The 20400-nt window shown below is 47.0% G+C and overlaps 1 protein-coding gene across 1 annotated transcript in view; it reads right to left on the reverse strand.

Annotated features, from left to right (window-relative positions):
• The window catches only part of MAML2 (mastermind like transcriptional coactivator 2), a 215340-nt gene extending 198552 nt beyond the window's left edge, over positions 1-16788 (reverse strand). The window contains exon 1 of the mRNA XM_055701500.1: positions 16122-16788. Within this exon, the coding sequence (XP_055557475.1) occupies positions 16122-16529 (408 nt within the window). The 5' untranslated portion in view covers positions 16530-16788. The remainder of the gene's footprint in view (positions 1-16121) is intronic.
• Positions 16789-20400: the final 3612 nt, after the last annotated feature.

Genomic DNA, 20400 nt, shown 5'->3' on the forward strand with positions numbered 1-20400 from the left:
TTACATCTGCATATATTTGATGCCATTTTAAGATTGCTTCACCCCGGCTGCTGGGTTACATCTGCACAGTACAGGTGCCAAAATATAACCCGCTGGTCAGTGTGTGTTATGCATTCGTTTCTGTGGCTCATCCACAGAGGAAATGAGTCTCTCAGCTACTACCCTAAAAAAGCTGGTTCTTCAGCCCACACTATGATAGCTCGTAAATTTAATTCTAGAGGTCCCAGACCTCTAGAATTTGGTGGTGGTGAAAACAGTGGTTAGCATGCAAGTCTCTGTGTGTTAACATGAACAAGAACATAAAAAAAGAGGTTACCCTATGATTATGTTCTGATGACCTGAACAAAGCCAGTCAATCCAAGCTGAGTTCTGTTATGAAAATTATTTTTAATTTGATTCTTCCTTATCTTAAGAACATAACATTTCACTTTAGGCTTGGGCCCAGCCCTTTTTTCTTCAGTGGCAACATGATCACTGTCCTCTCTGTCAACAGGGTCACTAGCACAACTCCAGTGGCTTGTATCAAGACATGACTTGGGACTCCAGGGACTGTGTGATGCACTGCCACAACGGTCTCAAAACCTACAAAACCTACAGACTGAGAAAAGCAATCTGAAGCTTTGTGATAGACTTCCTCAGCTGCTGGCGAGTTCCCTCCAATAGGCTGGAGATGTGACATTCCCCCTATCACTACCTCAAGTGCCACTGGTGATGGCTGCGGATTTACATCAAGATGTGAGCCCCAGGGGGATGCCTCAGCCAGAGGATATCAGATTGGATTTGAGCAAGACCACAAGAGCAGCAATCAAATGGCTTATTAACCAGAGATGAAATTTCAGCCTTGTTGCTACTGGTACAGATACTCTTCTTTCTCTCACTGGTGTTAATCAGAAGGAAATAATGAGACTGAGTAAAAATCTGAAGGGTCCTGCCCTAGCCAAGGGTCTACATGTTCACTTTCTGCTTTGTACCCAGCCACTTGAGTGCCTTTCCGCATGCAAAGCCATCCTGTGTCAGCAGATCGGACCTTTTCACTCTGCAACACCAGGCACTCATTCTTTTACAGACTGATGGGGCAAGAGCTCTTACCCATCTTCCTAGTGTTCCTGTGCAAGCCAAGGAATCACTCACCCCACACTGGGAAAGCAAATGTGAAGTCTTTCGTACCATTGTCCTACTTTACAGCGCAGCCCTGCCCGCTTCACATCAAAGGTCTCTTGCCATTAGCCACAGCAGCCCCAGGTACCACTTGCTCTGGTTTGTATGTCTGCACCCTCCACCCGCCCCCATCAGCGTGCTATTTAATGCTGGCCCACGGCCTTTATGCACACCACTGGGCAGCATCACCAGTGCAAGCCTCAACTGTTTACTTAAGAACCAAACGTTCCTGCTCAGTTCTGTGTTCTCTTTTTCAGGACAGTTTTCATGAACCAGCAGACCTTCTTCTGCCTGCTGTGAGTGGGGAAGGCACTGACTCCGTCTCCTTCTAAGCAGCCCACCCAGGCTACTGCAGAAAGACATGGCATCACCACATCCCTGATGTGGCTAAAAGGCAGAAAGCTTTACATGTTGGTTCATGTAGGGCCAGTCTTTATTTCTGATGCTGTGCCCCAGGAGCGCAGTCCCCTGTTTGAAAGAGCCTGAGGGTCTTCATGGGCCCTCACAAGCACCTCTAGGTGCTGACCTGCCCTGCTTGGTTTGGGGATCCCTTCTGTAAAGTGTGCGCTTTCTTAGCATTTACTCACTTGAGTTTCTGCTGGAGCATAACCGGACAGTCTTTTGCCGCGGTAACTGCTATGTAAGAGGAATTGCTGGAAGTGTTTCTGTGAAGCAAGAGCAAACAAATAAACAAAAGGGGGGGCCAGCAAGGAGGAGGGTTGATTAACTGGAGCATCTTAACCATGGGCTACTGAGGAGTGCCACAAGTAAAACTAACTGGAAATCAACACTGACAGTAGCTGTAGCTCATTTCCATCAGGCACACCAAATGAAATCCAAGGGTGCAGAAACTACAGAACCCATTCAGAAAAATGATGTTATTTATAACGTTCCTGAGCGAAACATCATAGGCATTACTGACATCTATGGCCTGGCATTTGAATTTTTCTGGAAAAACCCTAGAAGACATAGGAAACCTTTGAACAACGCAGTTCTGGGCTATAGTGTCTCGCTGTCTCCCACACCAAGCAGGCTGCGCAAGCAGGTCCTCACCCACAAAGTCAGTGGGATAGGGGAAGGATAAGAAGCTCTGCTGTTTGCAATGCTCAGGGCCCTGCTTGTACAGCTCTTTTAACCTTTGCTCAACAGTATGTCTCATTTCTGCCTCTCTGTCTCATGCTTTTACCAGGGGCCCAATCTCCTTCCTGTTATTCCTTGATAACAAGGTAATAAATGCAGTAAAGATACTGATAAGTTAGATTAGATAAGAGAGGGTTATGAGAGACTCTGACCGGCACAGTTGATCATGGAGGCCTTAAATATGTCTTGCTATAGGCTCCTTTTTTTTGCTTCCAAGTCCATTGCTTCTCTAATTTTGTACCTTTACAGGCTATTTCAGAAGCTACGTCCTGACAGCAAGGACCAAGCATCCATGAGAAACAGTGAGCCTGAGAGATGGAGTTTGAGCATTAACACTGCATTTCCTGGCTGGGACCTGCCTGTGTGTGGTATGCCCAGAGTCCTTTACAGGTAAATCCCTTTTTAATAACGTATTGCTTTCATATATTTTTTAATATATTTTCAGTAATATATTTAAAGAATGAAAAGCAAAAACAGAGGGAAAGCAAAAATGTGACAGATCAGAAGAAGGCAATGATAATTCAGCCCTCTCTGAAGGAGCAATACTTAAATCATTGGCAAGAAGAGACTGGACAGTCTCTTAGTAGCACAATTTGGGATTTTTCCTAGACCACACATACTAGCAAGTAAGGAAACAGGCCTTTTACATTTGTTCTCTATTATTTCTAACTTCTAAAGAAACAACGAGGCCTGTCTTTATACAAGGCATTTAAAAATAGTGTTTTCACTGTACAGCAAACCAAAATGTCATGTTAGCACTGCAAGCATCATTTCAGAAAGTAAATAGGCAACTACTTCTTAAGTAAATACAAAGAATACTTTGACCTCTGTCACTGATGGATGACTCATTGACTGATGCACTGGTGTCACATGTTGAGGGTATTTTGTGAGCAATGGCTCTGGTCTATATTCTTGACTCAAGCAAAATCTCCTAGGGATAAATTTTCCAAAGCACTCCAGAGATTTTAGGCTGAGATCCAAAAATACAATTAGATGTCCAGTTCCCATTGGTTTCAGTTCAATACAGAGAAGATTAGATACCTAGATGTTATAAGTAAAAAAAGATTTGGACTCGTAGCTGTTCCCAGATTGATCACTGGGATGCAGGAGAGGAATCCAAGAGACCAAGGGTCCAACTCACCATCAAACACAGTCATAGAAATACTTCTGACTTCCCTTTCTAAGATTTAATTGCTCTTCACTTAATTCCAATTGCTTTAAATAATCTGCACATGAGCACACAACACAACTACATTACAGAACATTACAGCGGCAGGTAGGCAGCAGCACTGCCAAAATGTATTTAGAGCCCAGAGCCACTCAGACTCTGGAGCAGGAGTCAAATGTAGAAGATGACCGGGAGAGCCTCCACATTTTCTGCCTTGCCCACATCACCCTGTCCTATTTAACCACCATTAAAAATACAAGACAGTGGGTGTACTGCTATTCCTAAAACTTTGGTACACTCCTAAGGCCAATAAGGATGCCTTCTCCAATATGGGGTCCCACTTTAGGGCAGCAGCACTCAAACTGAAAAGCATTTAATCATCTCTTTAACTTCACACATATTCTTTAAGTATTTTTCTGAACTGGAGCCTGACCATTCACAACTTCATGCCCAGTTTGTGAGTACCCATGGCCTATGGTGAGAAGCTGGAGAACCTACAAGTGCTTTGACAACTCAGAGAAGTTTTTGCTCTACGTTTCTTGTGACAATGACACAGGAACTTTGAGCTTGTCCTTTATAGAGCTAATGAGAGGAGGACAGAATACAGTTGTGGTCATTAGATTTCCAGCTGAAGCAAAGAGAGAAAGACAGCTAGAGAGGCAGTACAAGGGAAGACGAGGAGAACATGTGGAAACCAGGTGTTCGGCATCTCTGTTAGCCTGGCCCTCTGGCCCTTCCAAGCTAGAAAAACATTACAAAGCAGCATCAGGAGCATGAAAGGAGGGCAAGGAGGGCAATAGCCCAAGTGAAAGAGGGGTGAATATGGAGGAGGAGGAAAGGCTAATAGCTTTGGGAGGTGGAGGAGGGGGGCAGCAGAGAAGGACTTTACCAAGGGAAGGGGATGAGTGTGACTTTTGTGACCAAAAGAGGCAACATAAGGCTGTGGTGAAGAGTCTTTCTGACCTGTGTCAAAGAGCCTGTGCTTTGATGGCAGACTGGGATACCCAAGCGCAGACAGTATGTCCTGGGAGAGGGCTCTGAGAACCACAAAATGGAACGTTTCAGTAAATAGTGCATTCAGCACACTGGTCATCCAAATGCAGTTACCCTTCACAGGCTTGACAGAATGAACACACACTCAGTACACTAGGAAGGGAGTTATCGACCTCACTAGCCATCCTGGCCCTATCGGGGCCCCTGAGATGTATTGTGTGTGGTATGGATGTCAAAGGCCTTACATATGGTTAGTATATATAGACAGTTTCAGAAGCCTGTACTGTTTACTCAAGGGACTGGATTAACTTCTGCAGAGCTATTCTGGTCCACCTGTAAATACATCAACTAAAGGGCCTTATGAAAAATAGTTACTGTGTATTGGCAAGTGGCACTTTTTAAAAACTGACTATCTTGTGTTATGAATGCTAGGGCTTTGTTTTGTTTTTTAAGTAGCAAAAATGACAGGATCATGTTATACAACTACCGGATACCAATTTATTTATTTTTTTTTTTCCAGTTCAAACCTGTTTTGTTCCCTCAGTTCCCTAGTGCTAAAAAAGTGTATGTTAAACTTGCAGTATAAACTGCTTCTGGGAATTACTCCGGTCCTGATGCCTTTGCTTAGATCGATAGCGAGGTCTGCATGGCAGCTGACCAAGGTGACAAGAAGGTAGAGGACTGTGGTGCTCCCTACTCACACAGGAGCCTCACAGACTTCAGCCCAGGCGAGCCTACAGCTTCCTTAGCTGCCGAGTGTAACACTGGTGGCATCCTAAGAGCTCAGCACGGCGGATGGTCATGCATACTCTGAGCATGGCTTTCACACTGCACCTGGGACTGTGCTCTCAGGTACACCATTGGCACAGACAGCAGATTGTGCATTCAGGTTGTCTCAGGGCACCCCTCGAAAGACAGTCGAGACTTACTCAGAGGGGTGGCTCAAAATAACTTAGCCTGGAATCAGCCTTTATCTCTGTTCTGTGAACTCATGACTTTGATGGAAAGCAAGTGGATTTTGTGGTAAAAGGAAAAAAAAGCAGGGAGGCAGGGGGATGGGGCCAGAATGTGTTTGCAGCTGCTGGCCATCAAATTTCAATTCAATCAACATGACTGAGTTCCAGCTCCTGAGAAAGAGAGCTTTTGACGACATATTGACATAGCCTGAACTACAGTGGTCCAAGTGGCAGTGCTATAATTATAAGGATTATATTTAATACTGCACTTGGAAATGAAGGTCTGAAACACTGTGACTCTCTCTCTCCCTAAAAGCTGGCCAAAATATTGTCCTAGGAACCATTATGGTAATATACAAAGTTAGTAGGAAAAAAGAAACATCGGAACTCAAATCATTATGAAAGGGGATCATGTGGCTGGCAGCTCAGGTCTGCTGGGAGTTGAGCAGTAAGGAGGAAAAATGAGTGTGAAAGGAAGGGCAATTAGATTTGCAGGGAAAATGGAAAGTAGTTTTTAAAAGTACAGAATTAACTGGTTTAAGAAAATAAGTCAATTGATAATTAATACGCTACTTAACTTTTGAATTCAGTCTCTTTTTGTAGCATGTCATGGACTTCAGCCAGGCTGAGGCCAGTTTGTTGAACAAAGACCAAACCCTGCAAATACTTCTAGACTTGCTTAATTCTACACATCTTGATTTCAGTGCGATTACCCATGTGTGCACAATTAAGCATATGCATAACTGTTTCCGGGAACTGGGCCATAGAGGTAAGCAGCCCCATGTTGAAGACCAAGCCTATCTAGCCTGGAAGGATGTTGAACCAAAAGCTTTTAGAGAAGCAGAGAGAATGCATTTCTTTGGAAGACAAATATTGACTACAAACTAGCATAACGACCAGAAATAAAGAGCTTCATCCCACATTAAGCTGATGTTCCACAGTGCCACGTCCATAGTGTTTCCCACAGGCAGTTTCAGGAGGGGCCAATCAGATCAGAATTGAGACTCAAAACCTCAGTTGTTGAGATACCACAGCAGTGCGGAAAAGGGAACAAAGGAAAAAAAGGGGGGAGGGGGAGAGGGGAAGGGGAAGGGGAAGGGAGGGGAGGAGAGGGGAAAGGCGAAGAGGAGAGGAGAAAGGGGAAGGGGAAAGGAATGAGGAAAGGAATGAGGAAAGGAAAGGGAAAGAGGGAAGGGGAAGGGGAAGGGGAAGGGGAAGGGGAAGGGGAAGGGGAAGGGGAAGGGGAAAGAATTGGAGTGTCTGGAGATGGTTTCTAAAGCAACAGAACCCTAAATAAATAGTCTGATTTTCCAAAGTGAAAAACATAAACTGAACAGCCCATGAAGCATTTTCGCCAACTGTCACTAGGGTGGCATTTCTGAAATCTGGTGGAATGACTCATCCCAAAACAACAACTGTTGCCAACAAGGTCTTTCCTCCAGGTCTTGTTATTTGAATGAGAGTGCTGTAAAACCAAAATACACAGAAAAATTAGGGGCAACTCCTTGTCTTGGGGTTCAACTCTGAAGCTTCCCATGAAGCCATCCACCCTCTAAGGTGCCTCCCCAACCCATCAAACTGGAACCTAGGTGATCCTCTGGGCCAAGGAACAGATTGGCCCTGCTGGAGTGAGCCCTTTCTTCATCAAAACAAATTCTCCTTCTGCACGTAGTTACTACCTCTCACACCATGCATATGTGCAGGATGCATCCTCCTGAGCCATTCTGCCCTCCACATTAGGATTTCACATGGCAGCAAACATTACCAGGGGAAGCATGACCTTGCTGACAGGTAGCACAGTTCTCAAATGGTTTGAGACAGGCACCCTTAAATACAGTGGGAGCAGACCTGGCCCAAAGAGTACACTTGGGCAGTAATTATAAACAGTCCCATCAGCACCAATAAGCATCCTTCTTTGGCTAGTACAAAATACAACAATTTCAAAAACACTTTCTGAAGCAGTGTTGTTTTGCTGAATAATTTATGTTCCTGAGTCCTCTGAAAATGAGCAGCATACACTTCAGCGCTGCAATAGCTATTCAGTGGAGACAGTGCACATTGTGTTCAGTAAGCTCATTGCTTAAACACTGTTGCCATGACTATAGGAAAGTGATTATACTATTGTTTACAAGAGACTCTCAATCAGTCATTACCACAGTAGCCAGAGTTTTGCCTCAAGTCAAAATTTTTGGGAAGAAAAAAAATCTCACAGGTATAATTGACTTTGTGATCAAGATAATTCAATTGAAAGACTTTGAAAACTGAATACATCGTACGGTGAGGAATGAAAATAAGTGAGAATCCCAAGTGTCTCAGGACTGTTGACTCTCTGGTTTTCTGACTGTTTCACAGGTAAATTTCATGGAGAAGAAAAGCCCTGCTAAGTAACCGTTGTAACTCGTTTTCAAGGAAAAAATAATTTATAGGGCAAGCACCAATGTAAGAGTTTAACTGTGATGAGTAACTCCGTAAAAACAAACCACTTTGTACACAATGTAAGGAAAAAAGACTTAAAAAATCAGACTTAGAAGAAACATTGGGGATTACAAAATATTCAGTGTCCTGGAATGAAATCAATACCTAGAGCACTTAGCTCTGAATCCTCTAGTGCTTATGTCCAGTACATGACCTTTTTAATCTCAATAGCATGCTGATGATCAATAGTTTCCAAAACTAAGTAACTCTGAAGCTGTCGGAAAGTCATCCTCACATTTCCTATGGACAGTAACAGGCCACAGAACACAAAGCAAAGAGATGATTAATAGAGTGCTGGACTAGGAGTCAGGAAATCTGGGCTCTGTTCCCAGCTCTGCCACTGACCTGCTGTTTGACCTTGGGCAAGACACTTGACCTTTCTGTGCTTCTGTTCCTCCTTTCATTCTTTGTCTATCTTGTCTCTTGAGGCCCTAAGGTATGCAGGGAAGGGCACGGTTCTCACTGGGTGTTTGTATAACACCTACTCTAGGGAGGTGCCTGCAGATCTCTGTAATAAAAGCCAGGGTACCACTGGGATGACTCTTGCACAATAGCATGTTTTGTTTCACAACAGACTAGCCACGATGAACCTTCTTGGGGTTTCATCTGCTACTCCAGGATCTTACAGGGTCTTTCAGCCAGCTTCAGGCTCAGGCAGCAGTAAGTGGGTTTGCAAGGTCTGCTTCCTCACTGTGTCAGAAGCACTTTCATGCCAGTTTCTAATTGGTACTAATTTCTCTGCACCTGGATTCAGCTGGGTTTGCATGCGCATCAGAATTATAACTTACACAGATAAAAACAGATACAGGAGCCATTTCTGAACAAAAGGAATTTCTTCAGGGAAATGCCAACACCTGTATGTGAACCCACAGGCGTGAGATACTTTCAAAATAAAACCAAATTAATTTATAACTTTTCAGTAAGTGCATTGGAATTTTGTGTAAGTTATTAAACTAAATTAAAAATATTTCTGAGTCTTTCTGCCACCTCGAGCCATAAACATGAACCTTCTTCCATTACTCCCAGATGGGAGGCAACACATGCAGGACAAGGTGGATTCCACCTGCTAGTGCTGGGGTGCAGCTGCAGCCTTGACAGAGAGCAGATGAGTTGCGTATGTGCTTTCAGTTCCAGTCCCACTTTACTCCTAGTTTACTGGACCACCAAGTACATGAAGTGCTTGGATACAGCTGACTTAATTGGGAGGCTAATTTGAGTACAAAATGATGCAGAATCAAGAGCAAGTAAAGCAAGAAAATACGAAGCATACATTTAAGATTATAAATGAAAAGATGGGAAATGCTTTTCTCTCCTAAAAAGAAGGGGCACTGGCACATCTTGCACTTTGTGAATCTCGGCAATGCGATGCCATAAAAACCCAGCTCTAGGAGTCATGTGATTATGTAAAAGACTCATTTGGGTTTGTATTTTCAGTACTCATACCTGTGGGTCAATGGCTGAAAAGGTGATTTGAGTGCACCTCAAAAGCTCAAAACACCGAAGTCAACCAAGAAGAATCCATCAACTCATATACATTGCCTGCAGCTTTGCCAAAGCAAACATTCAGGTCTCCTGTCTTAGGTTCTATGAATAATGAATTTGGCTTGTAAGCCATAAAAATCACCATCAGATCTCAATGCACTTTATAAAAGTGATAAATAGAATTTTTCATAGAGGAAACTGAGGTTTATGGAAGCAAAATAACAGGAGTAATCTGTTGAATAGATCCTAGAGTCAAAAGTAGAAACACTGAGCTTTTAGTTTATAGAACGGTCACCTAAGAATTGTTTCTTGAGAGTTGCAAGTATTTGTGTTAGGTACTGGTGTTAGCACTTCAGTACAATTACAGATTGATTACCTGCATCTAATAATACTTCAGAGGAACTTGACAAGGCATGACAAATTCACAAGTTGGCTCTCAAGTGGCTATAGGAAGTTTTTAATGGGAAATCTGGGGCATAAATAGTTTATACTTTTATCTAAAAAACAAACAAACAAACAAACAAAAAACCCCAAACAACTCAAGGAGAAAGGATCTGTCTCTTAATACTATTAAGTTGAGAAAGTGATCCAAATCTCACTTGGCACCAAGTCCTTCCTTTCTGCAGCCAAGACCACTGCCTTTTTCACTGCTCAGAGCTGTTCCAGACTGTAGCAGCATGACATGAGCAAGATCCTTTTCAGGTTTAGAGCTACTGATTCATATTTCTGGAAAACACGGCCCTATCATGAATCCGATCAGCTTCATCCTACTGTTTCTGGGACTACCATCACTGGGAAGCCATACAGGAGAACACTGATGTTCGGACAACAGAGAGAGGCCAAAAAGCAAAGATCTTTCTCCTCCTCTTCAGAGCATCCAGGTGGCTAAAGCTCTTCTACACACCGTGTAGCTGATTGCATGCCCTCTAAAGTGTTGCACAGTGGTTTCTTTAATCACCTTCCTGAACTCCACAGAAATGATGGTATCAGGTCATTATCATGTAGAGTTGAGCCCTTAGCAGAGACCAGAGTCCCATGTGCTAGGCAGTGAGATGGTGGCACCTGAAGAGTTCAAGCACAGAAGGGAAACAGTGGCACAACAGGGGACGTGCAGAAGGCCACACAGACACTTGCTGACAAAGCTGACACCTCTATGCCAGTGCTTTGTTAGCTGGAGCAGCTTGCTAGCTTCCAGCTCCTCCTGCATCACACAGGAGGTGCAATATAAATCGGGCAGTGGAGATACTACCCTTCCCAAAGTTCTCATAGGGACCAGGATGGAGCTCTTCTTTTCCAGTAATAATACATGGGTGAAGTTTCAGTTTCATAATGCAACAGAATTGATAAGAAAGGCAGACTGCAATTGGCCTCTGAAGATGGTATATCTTGGTAGAAGGACTGTTGACAGCAGTTAGGCTGAAAGGCATGTTACGGCCCTTCTTAACCTGCTGACTAACCTAGTTGCTGGTGTTTTTTCGGTCACTGCAAAGTAACCAAACCCCACAAAACACCTTCTGCAGGCAGTGTTCTTTGTGAGGGGAGAAGTAACAATAGTGAGATGTCAGTTTGGCAAAGCAGCTTCTCTGACTCAGACGCACCTTTCTAAGGTTCAGGTTTCCCCACAGAGCGGCTAACATTTTTGTTGGACTCACACTTCCTGGTGCAGAAGAAACAGAAGCTGTGTATCGCTCTCCTTTGTGGTAGTGCTACACACAAGGGACTCAAATTTGAGTACCACAGGGGATACAAGAGCTCTATCAGAGGACATGCCGTAACAGACCGAGAAGCTCAGAGAGTGTGTCAAGCCCAGGCAGACAAACTGTTCCTCTGCTCGCTACCTACTGAAACTTTGGTGGTGGAAACAGTCTGTAAAACAGTTTCAGAATGGAGAAGACTTTCATTAAATGTATTCAAAGCTTAAAAAGCTTCAAAGAAGGCAGGTGATTTGACTGGAGAGCTAGGACTGAAAAGGCTCCTACACTAACATACATTTAACAAATTCACTTGCTGAACTCTTCATTAAATACAGCTTTTATTCAGCTTCCAGGGGGTCTTCTTGATTTTGGTTCAAGAAACGTTCCCACAGCCGAGGGGAACAAAGGTTTTAAATGGTGCCTATGTCCATCCTAACCAAATGGCTCCCAGCAGGCCAGAGGGCCCGTAACATCAGATCAAAGTTTTCTACCCACAAAGGCAATATGTGACTTACTCATTTTACCTGACTTGGCTACGTAAATTCTCTTTATCCGAACACAGCTTCAATCCCATGGAAGCACAAGAAGCAGACGACAGACTCTTACCTCACAAACCAAACATTTCATTGCTTTGGCACCAAAGATTTTTACTCAAAAGATCCCACCCAGCTTATTGAATGGTTTGTGCTTTAATCCACCTGTGCTCACGGCACCATAATGTCACTTCACCCCATAGCTGGTCACTTTATACTGCTTGTTTCAGCATGCTTCTAAAAGTTACATTCATCCAGAACCAGAAAATGCAGCTTTTTCTGCAGGGGACCCTGGCAGCCAACTAGCAAACAAAGCAACAAGCTTGGGAGACAAGAGAAGTGTAAACTTGGGCCAAAGATACCAGAGCACAATCCTTCCTTTTAAAATACTTGAGGATCTCTAATGCTAGCACAGGGAAAGCCAAACCTCAGCAAGCACGGTGTGGATCATAAAAAAAAAGTTATAAGGAAACAAAGAGCTTCCATGATCATTAAAGGATTTCCACATAAAACAACTACCTAAATTGAGGTTTTACAGGCCAGACTTAGCTCTCAGCACCAGTTAGGCAACCCTGTCCTTCCACTGAGGTCTTCTGGGAACTGGGACAAACCCATTGACTCTTCCACATTTGTACTGCCATTGATGAGAATTTAGGGGAGTAGGAGGAATGAACCCATTCCCCTCTTCCCTGGCTACATTGTCATTATGGGGCTGTTCTCCCTTTTCTTTTTCACCTGCTTGCAGAATACATCTGGGGAGCAGGCCGCTTTCACAGTCACTCTTCTGAGTACAGAAAATATTAATATATTTAATTAATACTTTAAATTAATCCTTATAATAATAAATTCTGCACAACTTCGAGTTGGGTAAAAGTAGAACAAGTCACCTGTGACTGATGAAAAACATCACTTAACACACTCAGAGCCACCAGTGTGATGACCGCAATGAAAAAAACTGACCAGAGTAATAAAATAATACCCATGAAACAGAGTTCCCGGCTCGCACAGAGCAAAATGAACAGTGCTCAGCTTATGGCAGAAGAGCGAAGGAATGAATTGGCCGCCAGAGTTTTGAAACTGCAGTAGAAGAACTTTGGTATTACCAGTTCAATGCTTAAGCTGCTAAGGAATGCCCTCCAGAGCTAACTGTTTATGTATAACATAAATAATATAAACAGCTAAGTGCTGGAGGGCATATACATACATATAGATATGTATAAAAGAAAGACAGAATATTTTATGTGTTCCACTCTGCACCATGAAAAGTAACACCACCATATAAATAAACAAATGTCAGTTCTCGGGAAATGCAGGGAGGCAGAAAGTACAAAAGCTTTCCTAGCCATGTCCCGAAGAATAAATTTCTCCTTTACATGCACCCACATCCATTGGTCCAGATAAAAAATCTGCTCTCTGCTCTCCAATTAGAAAATGCTGCTGTCATAGATGCTTTCTCAAAAAACAAAGTAACACTGACAAATTAAGCCCAAACCAAACCCCGCTAAAAACTCTCTTCTGATGGTTTTAAACTGTCCACTGGGAAAAGATACTTATCAAGTAACAGTATCAACAATGTCAGATAATCACTTCAAGCTCTTTGATACGTTGAAGTGAATGTCGTTTCAAATGTTATCGAGTGTCAAATATTTACTCTTGAGTCCAACTATGTAAATGACCCATCCAAGGCCACTAAACATGGCAGGCGCACTTGTAACAAGAGCAGTGGGACCTGCAAAGCAAAGGAAACAACCCAGATATTTTCTTGAGAGGAAGCGCGGGGACAGTCTTGGTTTTGCAGACAAAGAATGTCCTGATAGCCAGAACTCCCCAGAGTTATGACTGCCTTTGCCCTTATCTGTGTGGTGTTTTTTTTTCAACTGGTGGGCCTACAGCAAGGCAGGTGGAGCTTTACAGACTCCCCATGGAGTCAGAGATGTGTCCAATCTCACAGGCTTAGTGTGAGACTCGCACAAACACTCCTGTGTTGTGCTTCCTTGTGCCAGAGCTGTACATGCCACAGCTGAAGCTCAGAGCTGCGCCTTGTTCCAGGACCCTGCACACCTCAGATCTGCTGTCTGCTGTAAGGAAAACTTCTGTAATTAGAGGAACAGCGCGTATAAGGCTTCCACTGGATTTCCTCTTGGGAAACACCCCACAGAGGATGAATTCTACTTAGAGATGGTTCTCTTCCCCGTCCATTTAAAATGCACAGGTCAACAGGCTTAGTCTGCCTTGTCCTTCCTCTTCAAGTACCCTTGGAATAACTGGTAGAACAAATTCCTCCTCCAGCTATGGCTGTAGCAAAAGCAAGACTCCATTATTTCCTGGCCCATCCCTGCCCTCTGAATTTTCAAGAACATGAGCACAATGCTGTACTACCTGGCATATGACCCTCAGCCACTTCAATTCAAACCACTCAGACACTGTTTCCTTTTCAATATGTGCAACAATGTTCTAAGGAGCTCCTGGTAAGGGCAACATGAGCCTCCATGACAGAGATGTGACTTTGAACCGATGCCTTCCACTGTTCCTTAATTAGGCAGTCCTACCAGAGCAGCAAATGAGGAAATGTCTGTGTCAAGCACAGAGTGGGAGGATCAGCGATGTGCAGTGATACCATTACAACAATACTGCTTCATGAGCCAGCATTTCTTCAGTGTCAAAACATGGTTCAGGGCCCCAAACGTCATGCTCAATGAAGTCACGTACCTTGTCAGCAGGATTACTGAATGCCAGTGTGCAAAAACGAGGGGGACTTTGTCAGACCTCTACCTTCTCAAAGACACATATGTGTGGGGTTATCTAGGAGGTAATGCAACATGCAACATGGAGCAAGGGCTGTGCACGGCAGTCTCCAGCAAAGAGCAGGTTAATCATCATTAGTGGTATTTCAGAAACAAGGACAACCACTCTGCATTTAAAAGATGAAAATCTTTCAATATTTTCTTTGGAGTTGTTTCATTTAGCACTTTCAAACAGCTGCCTCCAGCTATTTCATAACAGTACCAACTAGTAAAAAAAAACCCAAAAACAAAACAAAGCAAAAAAAACACACAGGCCTGTTCCCTGATTTCAGAAAGTGGATTTTTCTGGGACGTACATTATTAGACTAAGGCCTTTCTTTTCTTACCCATAAGACAAGGGCAACACATTTCATTAATACACACTGGAAAAATAAGATAATGGCTTTCTTGATTGTGACAAGGAATGTGGGGAGATTTAATCTGAACACTGAGTCAGGTTGAAGCGCCTAAACTCCCCTTGGACACAATGTTATCGCATTAATGCTTACATCATCACCCTCATGAATGATGCTGAGTAACACAGCCTCAAACGTCGATCCACGCATCACGGCGCACTCCCGGGTAAGAAGGGAGAAACAACCACAAAGGTCCCGTTTTAGCATACGTCAGGCACTAAGAAAGATAGGTTTGATGTCTGGAGCAGAGGGAGCGATCTATTTTCAGCCATTCGAATAGCAGCCACGGGCCTATCAGGACGCAGTCACTCCTCTTAATATTTCACATGTGTGCCGAGAATTAAGAGTTGGAGGGCAGCACAGTGCAGCATGTGCCTTCAAAAGCCTGGTACATGGACTGCTCGTAGTAAAGTAACAGAAGACAAGGCTTCGCCTCCTTGACATGTTCAGCGCAATTTCCAGTTGAAAAAGGCCAACAAATCATTTACAAAGTGGCAATGCCTGTAAAACTCTTGTAACTCAGCTCCGCGAAACACACTCGGCGGTGATAACAAACCATTCCTGGCGAAGCTGGTGCTCGGGGCAGCAGGCGCGAGACACCGGTGCTCGGCCGCACGCTCCCGCACAGCACCGCTTCTGCGAGCACCGGCCGGTCGCTGGGGTACGCGGCCGAGCTGCACACTCGGGCTGGTGTTTCTCAGCACGGCCTGTGCCTGCCTCGTGTGTAAATACTGGCCGAGTTCGAGGCACAAGTGGAAAACCACTGCCTGAAGCCCTGACAAACGGCATAAGATGGGGCAGGGGGGTGGGGAGGGAGCGATCTTAAACATGAGCGATAGTTTAGCGCTACTTCTCAGCCCTGCCTGCCCAGGGATGCGCTGACAGCGTTTGCCACCCGTGCCCTCCTCAGGGATGCCTGTCGCCACCGCCTTGGCGGGCTGACAGCAGAGGCACACGGCACGTTGTGAAGACCACAACTTGCTTCTCAAAAAACAACAACCCACCCCAAGCAGTCCCAAACCCCTTCGAGGGAGGACTCAGCCGCCCCGCTACCGGGCCCGGCAGGCCTTGCCCACTGCTCCTCGCACCCGCGATGACATCACGTGGGGCACGAGGCACGGCGAGCGGGGCCTGGAGGCCACGGACACCCCCGCCATGACCCCCGTCGGGGGGGAACGGGCCCCGGTCTCGGCGCCGACCCCACCCTCGCGCCTCGCCACCCGAGGGGGGTGGGTGCCCTGAGGGGAGAGAGGGGTGGGGGGTGTTCTCCTCACAGCCGCGCGTGGCCGTCCCTCCCCGCCGACAGGGGGCGCTGTGACTTACCGCCAGGAGGGCCGAGGCGCGCTGCTCCCCCGCCGGCTGCTCCCCGTTGATGCCGCCGTTGCTGAGGAGGTGCTGGTGGTAGTCCGGGGGCGCGGCGGCAGCGGCGGCGGCGGCGGGGGCGGCCGAGCTGGCGGCGGCGGCCGCCTTTGGGTGCTTGCCGGCCTTGCGGGCGCCCTGCCCCTGCTGCACGAGGTGGAGGAGCTGCAAGGTGCTCTCCCGCTCGCGGTCGGAGCTCTCGGCGCGGCCCCGCTCGTAGCGCCCCTCGCAGCTGAGGTGGTGCTGGCGGCAGACGGCGATGCGGGCCCGCAGCCGCTCGACGATGGCGCTGTGCACCCGGGGCGCCGCCGGGCCCCCCCCCAGCAGCCCGGCCCCCAGCCCCGCGGCTTGGGGGGGAGCCGTGTCGCCCATCGCTGGCTGCCGGTCCTGGCCCTCCGGATGGGTCGGTCCTCACTGCCGCATGGAGGGGGGGGGGGAGGCGGGGGCAGTGGCGGGAGCCCGAGCCCGGGGGCTGGCGGCGGGGCGGAGGGCGGTCAGCCCCGCGCCCCCAGCCCACCCCCACCCGGCCCCCGGGCGGTGACGGCTCCGCGGGGGGCGGGGGGGTTGACAGATCGGGGGTGGGACGGGGATGGGGGGCGTCCGGCCGCCGCTAGGGTTGTGCCAGCATGGGCCGGGCGGGAGGGGAGGGGGTCGGGGCAGGGCAGCCCCCGCCGAGGGGCTCCGTGGGGCGGAAAGGGCGCCCGGGGAGGGGGGCCGGGGGGGGGGGGGTCCGCCGGGGGAGGAGGGCGGAAAAAAAAAAAAGGAAAAACAACTAAAGCGAGCCGCTGCCTCCAAAATGAATCCCTGGACGAAGGAGATCTCCCTCGGGAATGAGTGAGACTTGGCAGGTTTATTGATTTTATTTTATTTCGGGGGAGCCGGGGGGTTATTCCTTGAAGTGGAAATTTAAGGCATTGCCCGTGCTCGGCGGCACGGAGAAAGCCCCCGGCGGGCCGAAAATCTCGTAGATTTTGGGGAGGGGGTGTTGTTGGTTGGTGGGTTGGTTGGTGGTTTTGGTTTTTTTTCCCCTAAAGTCTTTAGTAAATGTGCAAATAAAGAGCCGGGGAAGGAGGAGGAGGAGGCGGCTCGGGTTAGTTTAGTCTTTGTGCTTTCTCGTTTCTCTCGCCCGCTCTTTGCTGGCCACTCTTCGGTTTATTACTGTGTCCAACTGTCTGCAGCTAAATTGTAGTTCCTCTAAAAATAAGAGACGGATCCCCCGGTCCGGAACAATGTCAGTCAGTGGACTTGGAGACCACGCTTCGCCTTCAGTTAATCCAGTCACTGGATAAAATCCGTACTGCTTTCACTGCTTATTTCCCCCCTTAGTAATAAAGCAGCAAGCTACGAACCCAGGCAACGAACTCCTCTCGCATACTTTCCCTTATACTCCCAGATATCGAATAGTTTCAAGTACAGTTTCAAGAAAAGCACGGGGTGGGGGGTGGGGGGGGGAGGTGGGGGGAAGAGAGAAAAAAAAAAATAAGGCAGCCCCTCTTCAGACAGTAATTACAAACGGAGAGTTGCACTTACAAACTTCCAGCATTTTGCACCCAGAACAGTCCAGCCACTTTTCCTTTGTGTGTTTGTATATTCCATCCCCGACTCGCCGGGGTGGGTGGTTGCCGGTGGTATCGGCGCTGCCTCTGCCGGACGACGCCGCCGGCCGCCCGAGCCGCCCGCTGCCCTGCGCGCCGTGCGGCGGGGTCCGCGGTGCGGGGCGCTGCGGGGGCGGGAGGCGGGTGTCACCGATAGCGCGGCCGGGGACGCTGCGCCGGGGAGGCCGGGGCGAGGCGCGGAGCCTCCCAGCGGCCGCGGAGGGGAGTCGGGCCGCCGCCGCCGCTCCCCGGGAGGTATTTGCATGGGAGGAAGCCAAGGAAATCCCCTTTCCCTTCTCGCTCGGTACCTGGGTGCCGGGCCGGGGCGCGGGCGGGCGCTGCGCCGCCGGAGCAGCCGCCGAGGAGCGCAGCCTCCTGCTCTCCCTCCTCCCCCGGCGGCGAGACCTTCAGGCGAGTACGAGGGAGTTCTCAGATAAATCACGGCGCTGCACTCCTCTAACCAGCTGCATTTCTCTGGAACGGACGGTAGAAAAACAAGCCGTGCCTTCTAGGGCGCTCTCACGCACGGGGCGAGCGCACGACACGAGGTCAGCCTTGGGCTGTGGGAGCTCCGCGCTCCGACATGAGCGTCTTGGGTGTTCGGGGCAAGTCACGTTGCGCCCTCGCTTCGGTTCCTCCCCGGGGAAGCCACAGCCTTCGTGCTCCTCGTGCCCGACTCCTCTTACTCAGAGCAGGGGTGGCCGACAGCGAGATCTGGCCCCTGGTGCTGGCCTTGCTGCAACTGGCAGCCGTCAGGTTCTGCGTGTTGCTGTAGGTGAGCTGTGAAGGAGGATGCAGAAATAGCTGGGAGCTGGTCGGCTTTATTAAAGCAATACGCTGTTGTGCTACCGTGGCTGTAGTATCCGAATTCCCAAATACCCCTTTGAGGATAAAATGGGCCCCCTAGCACGCAGAGACACATCCCTGACGGAAAACCTTTAAGGTCTTTTGGGACTGTACAGCCCGTAATACAAGGGTGCATCATCTCATTTAGTTTTTTTGTCAGAAACATACACAAATTTCATCACAGCATATGGGGAGCATTAAGCTGAGGATGAGGACCAGCTAAGAGTAACCCTCTCAGGTGGTTTTATACCCTTCCAAGGTCATGCACGTAAATACTTTGAATGCCAATGATGAAATGACACATTCCTGGAAATTCCCCCAAAACACATAAAAGGTATGCGGCATTGGATATATAGGGAATATGAAAGCCCCTGCTTCCATGACCCCCATCTCCCTCAAGGTGCAACAAACATCTGTGTGGGTTTCCAGGATGTGGCTGTATGAGCACCACACAGAGTCTCCAGCACATTCAGGCCCACGTTTGCCCCAGCAAACACTTCGATTCTTTGCTGAGGGACAAGGTCTGAGGAGACTGGGTTTGTGGATGTGCTACCTTCAGAGGAAGGCACTACTGCTAACAGGAAAAAGTTGGGGGTTTTTTGTTTAACCCTGAACAACTGAGGAAGAGTGGGTTATTATTTGATACATAACAGTAGCATGCATCTATTGAGAACAATGGACTGGCACAGTTAGAAAATAAAATGAAATTTTAATGTTTGTAAAATAATAGACGTTACCTTTGCTTCAGGCCTTGCTAGGGCTTTTATTTGTTCTTCCTAGCTGAAGTGTCACTGCTGTGTTTAAGAGGGCCAGTCACAGAACGCACATGTAACAGTAACACATGAATCTCATGGAGAATAAGCAAAGGGTGTTTTAGACGAAGGCTTGGCTGGAGTTTTCCAAGTTGCTGTGGGAATACAAGATCGGTGGTACTGCTCCAGAAGATAGCTGAAGGAGTTCTCTCTCTCACACACAAGATTTTGTAGAACTCAGAGAATGATCTTTCAAATTTTTGAATTTTAACTTCATACGTTTAAGATTTGCTTATTGCCAAGCAGCATCTCATTTGTTTTGTCGTTTAATATATCCCTTTCAGAGCGAGAGACAGCCGGTTGCAGGGCTGCGCTGCAAGTCCCGGTTGCTCAATACACAGCAAATGCTGCCCCCGATGTTTCAGAGAAGGAAATACCCTGAATCTATCCCTCTGCTTTTCAAGCTTTGTCCAGAAGGCCCTGGCGAATGTTAGCTGCCCCTGGATACCACTATCATTTTTGGATTGGCTAGCTGTCAGTTTGCCCAAAAGCAAACTGTTCTTAACGTTACTGTAACATCCCTTGCAATTCATGTCATAGGCATTCCAATAAACACACACAATGAGACATTAACATAACAGGTCTTGAATAATTAATTACTTTTTCCTTCTGTCAACATTAATTTGTGACCTTTTTATGTGATACTGTAATCTGTCATGCTTGAGCATTTTTTCTGTGTGAACTCACTACTGCTGTTGAAGCTCTGTGTTCCCTAAGTCAGCAGCCCCTTCCAGATCAGCAAAGCACTTACTTGTGTTGGGTTCACAGCCAGGAATTCTCACCATGGAAGTCCCATTGTGCTAGTAACTTTCCAAAAATGGAACAAAAAGACTGTGCTGAACCTATGTCACTTAAAAACTAGAGTACATGCTTAAATCTAGGCACATACCTCGTCCATCTGTGTTTAGCAATCACTTACCAAATTACTTCAAAGTTATATTAACTCCACCCAAACGGCATGCACTTAATATCAACCCTGCTAAGCAATTA

This window comes from Falco cherrug, chromosome 2 (genome assembly GCF_023634085.1).
Source record: "Falco cherrug isolate bFalChe1 chromosome 2, bFalChe1.pri, whole genome shotgun sequence".
NCBI lineage: Eukaryota > Metazoa > Chordata > Aves > Falconiformes > Falconidae > Falco > Falco cherrug.